The sequence below is a fragment of the Pavona decussata genome, unplaced genomic scaffold (genome assembly GCF_977016875.1).
Source record: "Pavona decussata unplaced genomic scaffold, jaPavDecu1.1 SCAFFOLD_16, whole genome shotgun sequence".
NCBI classification, from domain to species: Eukaryota; Metazoa; Cnidaria; class Anthozoa; order Scleractinia; family Agariciidae; genus Pavona; species Pavona decussata.
The window spans coordinates 4,056,683-4,069,344 of record NW_028145439.1 but is presented as its reverse complement, the minus strand read 5'-3'; the positions used below and the strand labels follow the sequence as shown (position 1 = coordinate 4,069,344).

The following is a 12,662-nucleotide window of genomic DNA, read 5'->3' as shown; positions in this document are numbered from 1 at the left end:
AAATTGGCTCGTTTAGAGTAGCCTCTTTGATTATCCTTGTTCTTTGTAATCTATATCAATTATATTGTACAGTAATTTATTTAATCGACGTGGCATGGCTGCGTGACGAATAAGAACTCGGCTTCGTGTCGAAATTCCAGACGTGTTATCAATCGTTTCTATCAACAATCATTGTAACTTTATCTGATCGTTAAACAATAGTTTCTCTCATTGACTGACAGTTCTAGATGCTGTAGACTACAATATGGAACCCTTTTCTTAGGTTGAAAGCATTTTATTGTTTCAACCAAAAACCAACCAGAGCAGGAATTGTCCTCTGCGTACTCAGAACCCATCCCGCCATCTTCTTTTTGCACAGTATTCGTTTCCAAGAGCCAAAAGTGTGAAATTCTCTCGGAAAACACATAAAATTGTCTTCTTTAAGGGCGGTGCCTACTAATACAGAAGTATTTTTGTGTGGTTTATTACTATGCGGGAAAAGCAGATCTTGGCAAGGGCTATTGGAATCCAAATAAAAAATTCGAGCTAACCACGCATTTTTTTTGAGATAATTAAACAGTAATTCTAAAAAGTGCTAAAATACAAAGCAATGTATGGCATTTTTTTAAATTAAATTGAAGCTTTTTTTTATCTCTGCAGTGAATGCATAGTAAACGCCAATTTTCTTTGCAAATACCAAGAGCACTTGCTAATAATTTTAAACCGCCTAGAAATATCTCTGTATTAATAGGCACCACCCATAGGAAACCTGAGTGTGTCGAGATGCGCAGAACGTATGCGCAGTAATAAAAGTAGGCACCGTCCTTAAGGCAGTCCAAAACAAAGATATACAAATAGGACGTTTTGAGCAATACAAATTCTGTTTTAAAAAAAAACGTGAAAAGTATCTGCTACCTTTGTTTTCTGTTTTTATCCTTTATTGCTCATACATAATCCATTTGTTGCCTACTTTTGAGTGTTTTTTGTTTGGTAGATACCGTTGTGTTTTGCGAGTTGTGTCTCCGACCTTGTAATTCAAATTGTTCCTTAACTCTATTAGTAATTTTAGGAAGCCTGTACCTTTTATATCTTCAAGTGCCGTTTTATGCCACTGTATTCTTTTTAAACAAATGCAATAAAAATAAAATGTGTTGTTATGCTTAGAAAACTGTTTATGTCCACTATATTTGAAGAAAAAGTCAATGCCAGGCTATAAACGCAGTCTCAGTTTGGCTGCAATTTGACATCCGGCCAGTTCTGAAAATAGTATTTGTAGCAAGAAATCGCTCTTTTTGGTAGAGAAATCAAATGGTTGTCTTAACCATAAACATTTTTGAACGAATAAGTTGGCTTTCGGACCAAAAAGGGTTTTGTCAATTTTTTCGTCGGGAAATTTAAGAATATAAATACATTTTAAGTAAAAGGGAAAATTACAAAAAAAAAAAAAGCCGTATTAAACGTTTGCCTTCATGAGCTCTTCACTTTGTCTTGTTTTTGCTTTTTTGTTTGTTTGTTTGTTATTATGGCAGTTGTTGTTCTAGGTATGTCATGCATGTACGTTGCGTTTAAATTAACTTGCCCAAACAAAACGGAACTATAATATATTCGATAACTTGAACACAACGAACACATTTAATTGTCCCACAGTGTTTTGTTCAGAAAATTGCGGTAAGAAAGATCCAAGATATGCTGAAAATCGGTGTAAAGTTTCTTTTGTCTGAAGTTTATCGTTCGAAACTTTCAGTTGGAACAATTTTTCCAAGTGAAAGTAATAATTTTTGTTCTATTTTGTTTTTTGTTTTTTTGTTTGTTTTTTTTTTTTCTATTTCCTCTTGTTTTCTCTCAAGATCAACAGATTAAGACTTAACACGGCCAAACTATAGCCAGCTGCTTGAAAATATAATGCCAAAGGTTAGAGATGCTTTCATCGGTACTGCATGTGGTGCCCGCATGTAATCGGGTTGATGGAATTAAACGCACGTCCATTGGTTAAAATAAAGTTTAATCTTGGGAAGGCGAAACGAATAATTGAATTGTTTATTGATATATACTTTCAAGGAATGTTAGTCGAAAATTTGCATACCAAAGCTTTGAGTTGAATTTCAATAATGGTTTTGGCTTCATTAGGAGAAGCACTCGTTTTCTTAACAGCCACAAGAATGTCTCTCAGTTGCATCTGCTGGGTTTTCTTTTTACTATCTTCTCTGACGCGGAAAGCAGACAGTTCAACAGGTTAGTTAAGTTTAATATAAAATTTCAGTTAGTTTCATCCCAAAATACTGAATATAACTTGCCCTTGACAAGGGGTGTTTCTACTTTATAACAGCGAATAATCTATAATTCTTAACCATGAGTCAAGGAACATGGTTATTACCTTTGTGGCTATTGAAAAAATCTAAAACGCCGTCATTTTCTTTTAAATATTATTACCTTTGTGGAAATCTAAAACGCCGTCATTTTCTTTTAAATAAAAGGGATCAAGCACTACTTTCCTGAGCTACCGTTGTTTATACTTCGAAGGAGGCTTTTAACTGATAATTCTGTGGGTGACGTCTTTGTGTGACACTGTGTGCGTGTCGTTCAAATGAAGATATAAAGTAGCACATGTTTGTCGTATTGTTCGTTAACATGCAAGTGCCGTACCGTTTGAGTTTGAAGACGAAATTTCCTGTGTCAAAGCAGCGGTATGCAACCTGGCATGAAGAAGTTGGACGATAAGTTGAAAATTTTAAGAAGACGATAAGCCATAAACTAAGAAAATCCAACGTCCCGCCAATTTCATATCGTCATTGTCAAGATGAATATGTAGGTAAGTGTCACGTTCATCTTGCCAATGGCGAAATGAAGCCGTCGAAACGTCGGATTTTCTTATCTCGAATTTTCGCCTTTAATTTTTTGTCAAAATCTTCAGTTATTAGAAGATTGGGTGAAGGCGTGAGAGATAAAAAATTCATCTTTTCTTTTATTGGGATATACGTTTTTTGGCTATTCAACTCTCTCAGGCCAATTCTAGGTTTCACCAAAGATAAATCCATTCACTCAGGAAACATTTAAATTTTGTTGGAGAAATAAACAATGCTGAAGCTGGCTTTTCATAGTCGCTTTAATCTACCTACAAATTAACTGACTTAACTATTTATGTAATTTCGTGTATATCTGAAAGATTCAACCATAATTTGATCTCCAAGGGAATAAATTGAACAAAAGGTAATCGATGGATTGTTTATAATTTGGTAACAACTAAAATGACTGTGGTTTATTCATAGTTTTAGTGAAGGCATTTTTTCTATTCAGTTAACAAAAGCAGTTATCAGTATGCCGATATCAGTAAATTATTAATGATATTGTTAAAATCCATCGCTTTAGTTAATGCAGGCAACAGCATTACGCGATTTGTTGTTGTTGCTTTTTTGTTTCGAACGAAGAAGAATGCTAGCTTAATCTTGTCAGGTCGACATAATTGAGTTCCTCAATATATATCTCCATGTTCCCTGTTTCTTGGTTTTGTTTCTTTTCTATTTTGCAACCAATTTAGTCCCATCCCCAGTCCCTCGAAATTATTCGTCGGGGTTTTTCTCAGTTTGGAACTAGGATACAGTTATTTAAATTAACGATGTATAAAAAACCTAGGAGAAAAGACCACAAAGTGATATGATTCATTAAACCTATCTAGCTCCAGAGGTTTTAGTGGGGAATTCTTCCCGCGCCGAATTTGAACGTTAATAACGTTTTTTAATATATTCGCAAATCTGGACGCGAGACTTAATGCCCTCTTCAGAAATTTACCTGGGACAAATCTTTCATGGTAGATCAGGGTTCACTGAATTTGATGTTAAACCGATAGGGAACCAAGTTATGATAAATAGTTTTTTCAAAAAGTTGAAGATGTTTGATTTTAATGAACAAAACTTAACTTTGTTACAATGAATGTCATGTTTTTATGCCATTTTTAAGTTTTTTCACTTTCTTTTGATTGTTTTTTGATCAATTTTGGTGGTTTTTTGGGGAAAAAAGGCGGTCCTCGGCAGTCGTGGGTAACTTCAATTTTAACGATGGCAAAGTTGGGAAAAAGGTTTACCCCCTCGATTTTAACAAACATGGGATGAATACACATTTAATTTAATTTTCCCACCGACGATCTTTTGTAGACCAGGAATGTCGTCATTTGGAGTTCAGGACCGAACTTTCATTAAATGGCAAACGTCTAGCAAATCGCGTGATAAAGAGCATTGAAGTCGCGGATCAAGAATTGTGTGGATCAATGTGTTTCATGGAACCCAACTGTGCCAGCTACAATTTCAAAACATTGGCAAGTCCCAGTGGAGATCATCGATGCGAGCTTAATAACGCTACACACGAGGGACATGAAGACGAGTTGGAGGAAAATCCAAATTATTTGTATCTCGGAGCAAAGGTAAGAATTAATAAAAGTTCTAAGAAAAGTGTTACTGTTAAACTGGCACGAGGGCCTTCTCGTTAATTCTTAGTGCAGCTTCTTTAATAAAAATAAATGTCAGAGGCCCCCTTCTCAAATAGCATCTACTTCATTTGATGAAAATCATATAGCATTGGGTTAGATCAAACCAACCTAACCTTCACATTTCCCTTTTCTCTTTTTTTTTTTTTTACAAAGCGAAAGGTAGAATTGTTCATGTGTTCTGTGTCCACTTGATATTCTTCACATTTGTGTCCATGAGGTGAAAAAGTCTCCCCGCTTATGTTAGGTTTTTGTTGCTGTTGTTGTTATTATCAATATTGTTATTATTATTATTATTATTATTATTATTATTATTATTATTATTATTATTATTATTATTATTATTATTATTATAAGTTTGTACATTTCTTTTAGAGTGCCTGTTTAATCAACCCTTGTAAGAATAATGCAACCTGTCAGACCGGTTATACAGACAAAGGATACCGGTGCTTTTGTGCTGATGGCTTTACTGGGGAAACCTGTGAAAACGGTGAGACTAACATCATACATTTTTGTTAATTCTTTTCATCTGTGATTTATACGAGATACTTTTTCGTGTATTTCTATCAAATAGAAAATGTGCTAGCCTGCTAGCCTGTTTGTTTTCTGACACTGATTTTTTGGGCAACAAGAGGTAGACAGAAATTGTATACCTTATTCTCCTTAATTTTCGCGGGCTTTTAAATTCGCGATTTTCGAGATTTTAAAAAAAATTCGCGAACTTAAAGACTCGCGAAAAATAACGACTTCGAACTTTGAGCTCGCGAAATTTAATAGACATAGAAAAATCATGTATTTGTGTTTTCAAGGGTCCTAAACAATTTTTAACACAAGGTGTTAGTACAAGGAGCTATCATCTATCAACTTTAGATGTTAATCAGTGTCAAGATTCGCCTCAAGTTCTTCTTCGGCATCTGAGTAATCATCTTCGCACAGTTCCTCCAATACAGCCTGAGTCGTCAAATTGACCATCCTGTCCCGGCATCTTGTAGTGTGTAGTTACGATGTGTCTTGTATCTTTCCATTATTGCCCTGTTCCTTGGTGTATCGTCCATTTCACTTATCACATCGCAAAAGGGTGGGAAAAGGCTGGCATCGCCCAACTATTAGATTAATCGTTTAGTCTTCCCCCTGAGGATCCATTTAAAGAGATTGAAGGTTTTATTGAGATCTCCTAGAAAGGACATGTAACGATACTCTGGATACTCGATAATAACTCGCAAGAACAACAAGACTTTTTTAATTACTGTAATACTGACGTTTAGAGGAATACAGCTGCCTCTAAGGGACAGCATATTGGTTTTGTTTCGCTTGTTGATTAACGTACGATTTTTGTAAAAAAGAAAAAATAAAGTCACTTAATCGTCAATTTCGCGAAATTAAATCCCCTGCAAACACAATTTTTTTCCGCGATCGCGAAATTTAAGTCCCGCGAAAATAAAGGAGAATAAGGTAGCTTGTTATGATGGGGGGGAAATTGGAATCCGGATCTGACCAATGGAGTGCGCCCCAATAGTGGCCTAAAAATATTTAACATTCAAGGATGCCGAATTACTTTAAAGTAACAACCTGCTAGTAACCAAGTAAGGCCAATCTTTATTTGTTAGAAGTAAACTATATACAATATATGGCAAAAGTAAAAATGTTCAAGAAAGCTCGTCTTTAAAGAAAAAAAAACTTATTCGGTGGATCGAGAGAAGTATTCTTATTCTTTGTGCTGTTTTGAAATATCTCCAAATCAGCTTTGGTACCTCTTGCAGATATCAACGAGTGTTCTATAGGAACACACAAGTGCAGTGTGGATGCTGTGTGCAGTAACACAAAGGGATCATACAACTGTACGTGTAAACCGGGATTTAGAGGAGACGGACATGATTGTCAAGGTGATATTTACTGCTCACTTTTACTTTATTGCGGCCTGAGCTGCATAGTAGTTAACAATGTTTCTGAGTTTATCGTCTCCCAGTAAAGTTTAAAGGTTGATATACGATCGATAGCTAATAATGAACCAACCTTTGGAGTTTCGTTGGCATCGCCGTCCCTTAAGAAAAGTTGGCTCCTGGGTTACTCTGGCCCCTATTTTTGGTCTTTTAATTTATGTTGTTGTTGTTTTTGCTTCTTACAACCACCTCGTGTATTTATCTTACTTAATGTATGATATATTATCTGTTAATTCGCAACCCGACCTCAAGTGGATATTTTGGTGATAAAATGTGGTATTCTTTTCACGTCGCATAATGGTATAGCTGCATACGATCACACTGCCGTTAACTTGCACGGGTTCTAACTAGGAGGTTTCTGAGAAATGCTTAAGGTGTTGCAATGTAAAACGACAACAACAACAACAGTAAACAAATGCCAACAACAAAAGCAACAAAGAAATAAAAAGTCACACATAGGTTTGTCTTTACTGATATCAGATTCTTAAAAAATAGTTGTTTTTTGTGAGCTATTTAGGTCTAGCTTAAGACGAATAAAAACTGACTCCAATGAAATAGCTAAAAGAGGGAGTTAATTGTGTGTCTTTAGTTTAAATTCATTGCGAGGAAATGTTATCTGATTTTTTGTCTAGACATTGACGAGTGCGCTACAGAGACACATAAGTGTCGTGTATATGAAATGTGTAACAACACCAAGGGATCGCACAACTGCACGCGTGAGTATTTTCTTGTAAAAATCATATAACAACGCGGAATTTCATGGGATTTCAACTAGTTGAGGTGATAGATGAGTGAACCTGACTGACCACCTAGTGACATTAGCTAGATTCAAACGATTTATTGAACTGCGGATCATAAAGAATCGGTGGTTTGCATTGCCGCCATGTTGGTGGACAAAACAAAAAAAAAATTGCTCATAAAGTTTTCATAAAAAAGGCAGTTAACTTCCAGAGGAGAAAAATATTTTTGTTCCTGTTCACCAACACGACCGCCATGACGTCACATGCAAACCGTCAGAATAACAGAAAATAAAACATTACTGAGCAGTGACGTACACAATGATGATATTACAGAGACGGATACCCCGTATTTTTTAAACTTTACGTACACTTTACTTGTTAGTTTTTTCTCTTTCTGTTGCTCTGCAGGCCTGCCCTGTGATATACTTCACCATCGGAATCTGTAAGTGACAAAATAGATGTATTGCATGCTAAATTAAGCTTTCAAGAAGGCTGCCATTGTGATTTCCATAATGCTTACTCATAACCAGTTTAAACAGGTATTCTAAAACGTTGGAAAATCTTGAATTTTTCCATTTCAAAAGTGAGACTGTATCAAAATAATTCTAGGTCTAAGACTTCGATTTCAGGACATCAGCAAGTTTTGGTGGACTGTTTTCTCTTGAACGAAACCGGACTAGGAGCATGCAGCGACGGTACATGGAAGCTGGTTATGAAAATTGATGGCACAAAGGTACAAGAAATCAATAAATGTTTACTTTTTCAAATAATGTATCTAACAGGTAATTCAAAATAAATCAATTTATTTAAGCGTCGATATATTTAGCACAGTGTAAACACTCTCCAGATCGAATTGGAATTGGAAACACTATAGGGTTGAACGAAATGTTAGTTCATACTACATGGACAAACAAATCAAAGCCAACAGACCTGAAATTATTGTCAAAGACCATATTGTCGGAAGACGTGCCTGATGACTGATGTGGCTATCTCTGCAGAGGAAAATACGTCTGTTAAAGTGATGGAAAAACTGCCAAAGTAAAATAACACAAATTGAAGTCATAAGGATGCGAGGGTTCAAAACAGAAACTGTTCCTGTAGTAATAGGGGCACTTAGCTTAATTTAAAAAGGCTTGGGAAAATACACGGGAAAAAACCGTTAAGTAACATCAGCACAGAGGAATAACAAAAGATCTCCCTACTGGGAGTGCTTTCCATCAAGTAGACCAACTTCTCTCCAAATAGCCTCCAAGGAAACTGACAGCTCTCGGGTGTAAAAATTTAAAAGCAACGACAACGACAAAAAAAATTGTAATAGTAATAACAGTTAACGCTTTTTTAAAACTGAAAAAATAGATCGGCTGAGTTAAAAAAAATACAACAGGTATTAACCTAGCTAATTGTGAGGTAAACAACAAGAATATCAGAATATGAAATATACATACATAATTATAAAGCGATAGAAATGGAGAGGAGGGTATTTACGATTTCAAAAAATAGAATTAAAAGACTATAAACTACAAATGTGACTAACAAACAAACAGATAAAACAAAAGTGAAAGAAAAACAAGAACAAAAAACAAAGCTTTCGTATAGGGCTTACTCCTGTTTACTAGGATGTTTCATCGTTAATTAATTTATTCTTTTGTATCTCTAATATTATAAAATTGCAATTATTGATATTTTTTAAAATTCTTCCCCAGCGAGATTTTCATTATAGCTCTAACCTCTGGAGCAACCAGGAAACCTTTAACATTACTGGAGGAAAGACTGGGCTTGACAAAGCACAAACAAAGCTACAGTCCTACTGGAACACGTCATTCTCCAAGATTTGTCTCGGTATGAAGATTCATGGCCATGAAAAAACGAATTTTGCTGTCATAAGCAAGAAGGCTGATTCCCTCCACTCCCTTATAGCTGACGGGCAATATCGCAACACCACACTGGGTCGTGACACGTGGAAGTCACTGATTGGGTCGGAAGCATCTCTGCAACACAAGTGCAATAAGGAGGGTTTTAACGTTGAGTGGACATTCCCGTTTAACCTTTTGAGAGCAGCACGAATAGGTATCCTTGGGAACAATGAAGACGACTGCGTGACCTGTGACTCCAGAATCGGGTTTGGTACTGCAGGAGGACCTGACGACTCTAACACGTGTGGAAACGAGGCAACCGCGGGTGGAGATAATGGAGATAGGCACATCAAAGCCATGGGATACATCTTGGTGCAGTGAACTAGACTAATTACCGACTTTTTTAAAGTGACTATCACCCTTGCCCAATTCCTTTCATTCTCAAACGTAGACGTAGAAAGTAAGCCAAAACAAGCAAAATAATGAGATTTGAGGTTATTCTCGACTTTTAAAACGCAATCGAAATCCGGCACAATCTCCGAAGTTAAAACAGTTTTGGGATGATTTGCTTGTTACGGCTCACTTCATCAATTAATCAGAATCGATGGTTGAAGTCGTCGTTCGTGAAGTGCTTGGAGCATATTGAAGAGCGGGTCAACTCCCATTTAGCCCGCTTTTGTTTCATGAAATCGATCTACTTACTCATTTATTACTCATTTATTTATTTTCCATTAACCAGAAATACAACGACAGTACACAGAAATACATTAGAGATAATATACAATATTCCTACTAAATTATTTACAAGATCAAATGTGGTAAAAGCAAGGAAGCCTATATAGAAGCCGGGGGCTTATAAACTAAAGGTTTCCTCAGGAACTATAGGATAAACCATACAAGTTAAGGGTACTGAATGAAAATTCCAATTAATTTTACTTCTTTCCGCATTTCCTTGCTTCATCATTATCGAACAGTATAGCGTGCAGAACTATACTCATCTACTTCTAAATATCTGAGAAGACAGCAAATTCACCTACCACATATATACCTTCCTGGCACATTCCAAGAATGCAGTGACAAATGAGAAATGCTCTGTGGTCGAGATACCAAGACGACGTCACAAGCGTGTTAGTTCCCAGTCTCTCAACTGCTCTTTTTGCATTCAATATGGCGGAAAACGGCCTGTTTGGACGATTTTGTCGTCTGATAAAAACAAAACGAAACATGGAATACGACTTATCTCTTCACAAAGCGTCTTAGACGTGCATAAATTTTCGAAATTCATCAAAACTGTGTAAGCGTGATAGGCACTTTAACCCTTATAGCCAAATGATCAAAATGAATATTCTCCTCAGTCTTCCCCATACATTTCTTATGCTACCAGTTGTGTGAATTCGTTTAAAATCAAAACATTTTGGGCCGGTTTTTTCACGAAGTCTAACTCTCTGAGTCAATTGATATACATATGTATCCGTTTCTTTTAAGTATACTTTTTACTCTTTACACTGATTGTGATTAGACAAGACACTGTAGTTTGTGATGTTTTGCACGTTTCTGTGCCCGTTTAACTCCCAGTCTCTTCTCGTTTATTTCTCCTCGCTCCAGTCTCCCTGGGAGCGCACCCTCTCGACTAACCAGAAAGGGACTCCTTGGAGTCTACTGCCTTAGGAGTGCGATCTTTCTCGTCTTTTCCCTTTCTTTTTCGTGTCCTACTTTTTCTTTTTTCTTTTCAGTTTTTTCCGCCATCTTTTCGTCCTTGCTTTTATTTGATACGCGTATATAATCGCAAAAAAGTCGTAAGTAGTCGTAGTACTGTATATGTACCCTTTAAAAGAAAGTACTGTAAGTAGCACAAATATTCTATTATAAGTACTATACGTATCGATTGTACTACAGTGTAGGTATTGAATTGCAAATAATGTAGGCGATGTGGATAGTATAAGTGTCTTATTGTTAGTAACGCAAGTATTGCATTGAATTGTATGTGGTATTAGTATTATATTATAAGTAGTGAGTGGTGGACACGTTGTTTTGTAAGCGGCTTCTTTGTATGTGTGTTACAAAAAAAAGTTAAAAAAATAAAAAGTCGTTCGTTGAACGACACCAGTGAACCTAAGGACGGTGTCTCTTTTTGCTACTGCGCAAACGTCTGCGCATCTCGGGATGGTCCAAGAAACTCGGGTTTCTAAAGGACGGTGCACACGCAGCTTTTGTTTTGAAGTTTGACATGCCAGAGTTTAAAATGACAGTTCTGAACGCAATTTGCAGTTTTTTGTGGCACTTTCGCCGCGACGTACAGAAAAAAAAATAGTTGCGAGAACGCTTGGTAAAACTTTTCCCACTTCTTATATCCAATACTTGTAAATCTTTTTATTCTTTACGGCCAACCGTCGCTCTTTTTTTATAAAGGGAGTTGTTTTTTAAGGAAGCTGTTGTTCTTCGTTCGCAAGGAAGTAAAAAAATATATATATTTTTTTGTTAAGGTGACCATTGATTTGCATTAAGAATAATTTCTTGAGTTAACTTATTCACTAAATGGCTGTTTTCTCATTAACGAGCATGGCAACCCATGTTTTGTATGTCGGTATTTAACTTAGCTATTATCCTCTTAATGTTGTAAATTTTTATAAAAAATACGGTAGAAAAATAAGTTGTCCCCACGCGCGCACGAAATATTGAATCAAATCAAATCATTTTATTTCACACTGTTTCGATAGATTAACACATGAGAAAAAAAAATTCCATAAACCGATACATTGAAATCAGTGAGCAGCGGGCAAAGTAACATAGCTTTAGGGTGACTGCTGCTTATTTGCACATAAAGGAAGGAAATATCAGTGACCAGTCATCTTAAAGTAATAAAATAGTGAGTAACTAGAGAAAAAAATAGAGGCAAAATAACAACAATCACAGCAACAACTTTATTTAATATACTTATATCTTTTACAGGAATGCACAGCCCGCATATAGCAGAGCTAATCGAGGCGGGCTGTGTAAGAGAATAATTATGAGAAACATAAATAAATTAGTAAATATAAATAGGTAGATAAGTACACACATTCGTTCTTTTAAGCAACTAAAATAAAGCTCAAATAAAATTATTATTCCGACCACTATACTATTCAGGTAATTCATTTATTTGTAATGATAAAAGTAGGTAAGAAATGGGTGGAAATTAAAGGAGATGAGCTGCGGATACGTAGGCAGGAAACCCTTTGGCTCAATACTACTTCATGTCATGTTTCTCTGCCTATAAATTTATATTTAATTTCTACTTATGCCCCATGCAATCTGTATGGCAAGAATGTATCGAAAAGACTCCTATTTGAAAGTTATTATTTCAAGCAAGCGCGGTCACCTACTGTTTTTATTGCATTTTTAAAGTGCTGACGGCTCATAAACAAACAGTAAAATTAAGAGAAATGTTTTGGGCAATTTGTAAGGAATCACCTTAAAGTAAGTTTTTTTTTTGTGAGTGAGAATTGTTTCTTGTTGACAAGCTGTATTAATGTTGCAGGCTAGTTAAGCCCCTTATTTCCCTTCAGTAATAATTTAGTTTTCATTTAAAAATAAAAATCTTCACCATGAGTATCAGGTGATTTAAAATAATCTTATATTCCCTAATATTAAATACACTTAACCGATAACTTTTACTTATAATTCTTTTCATGGC

At 35.8% G+C, this 12,662-nt stretch overlaps 2 protein-coding genes across 3 annotated transcripts in view; one reads left to right on the top strand and one right to left on the bottom strand.

Annotated features, from left to right (window-relative positions):
- Positions 1-2,084: 2,084 nt before the first annotated feature.
- Positions 2,085-10,865, top strand: LOC146487436 (uncharacterized). Its single transcript, XM_085088056.1, has 8 exons — positions 2,085-2,211; positions 4,128-4,393; positions 4,832-4,946; positions 6,217-6,339; positions 7,029-7,112; positions 7,545-7,578; positions 7,746-7,869; positions 8,840-10,865. Exons 1-8 carry the CDS (start codon positions 2,088-2,090, stop codon positions 9,368-9,370), a joined length of 1,401 nt encoding a protein of 466 aa, XP_084944182.1. The 5' UTR covers positions 2,085-2,087; the 3' UTR covers positions 9,371-10,865.
- Positions 10,866-11,887: 1,022 nt separating this feature from the next.
- LOC146487431 (TNF receptor-associated factor 3-like) overlaps positions 11,888-12,662 on the bottom strand; it is a 53,731-nt gene continuing 52,956 nt past the window's right edge. For both annotated transcript variants that reach the window (XM_085087984.1, XM_085087976.1), the window contains one exon: positions 11,888-12,661. The gene's annotated coding sequence lies outside the window, so the exon portion shown is untranslated. The remainder of the gene's footprint in view (position 12,662) is intronic.

Excerpts from the sequence above, each read along its gene's own strand:
- LOC146487436 (XM_085088056.1), top strand. The coding sequence starts at position 2,088 with ATGGTTTTGGCTTCATTAGGAGAAGCACTCGTTTTCTTAACAGCCACA. Across the intron at positions 4,394-4,831 it reads ATTTGTATCTCGGAGCAAAG|AGTGCCTGTTTAATCAACCC; the intron begins GTAAGAATTAAT and ends CATTTCTTTTAG. Across the intron at positions 7,870-8,839 it reads TGAAAATTGATGGCACAAAG|CGAGATTTTCATTATAGCTC; the intron begins GTACAAGAAATC and ends ATTCTTCCCCAG.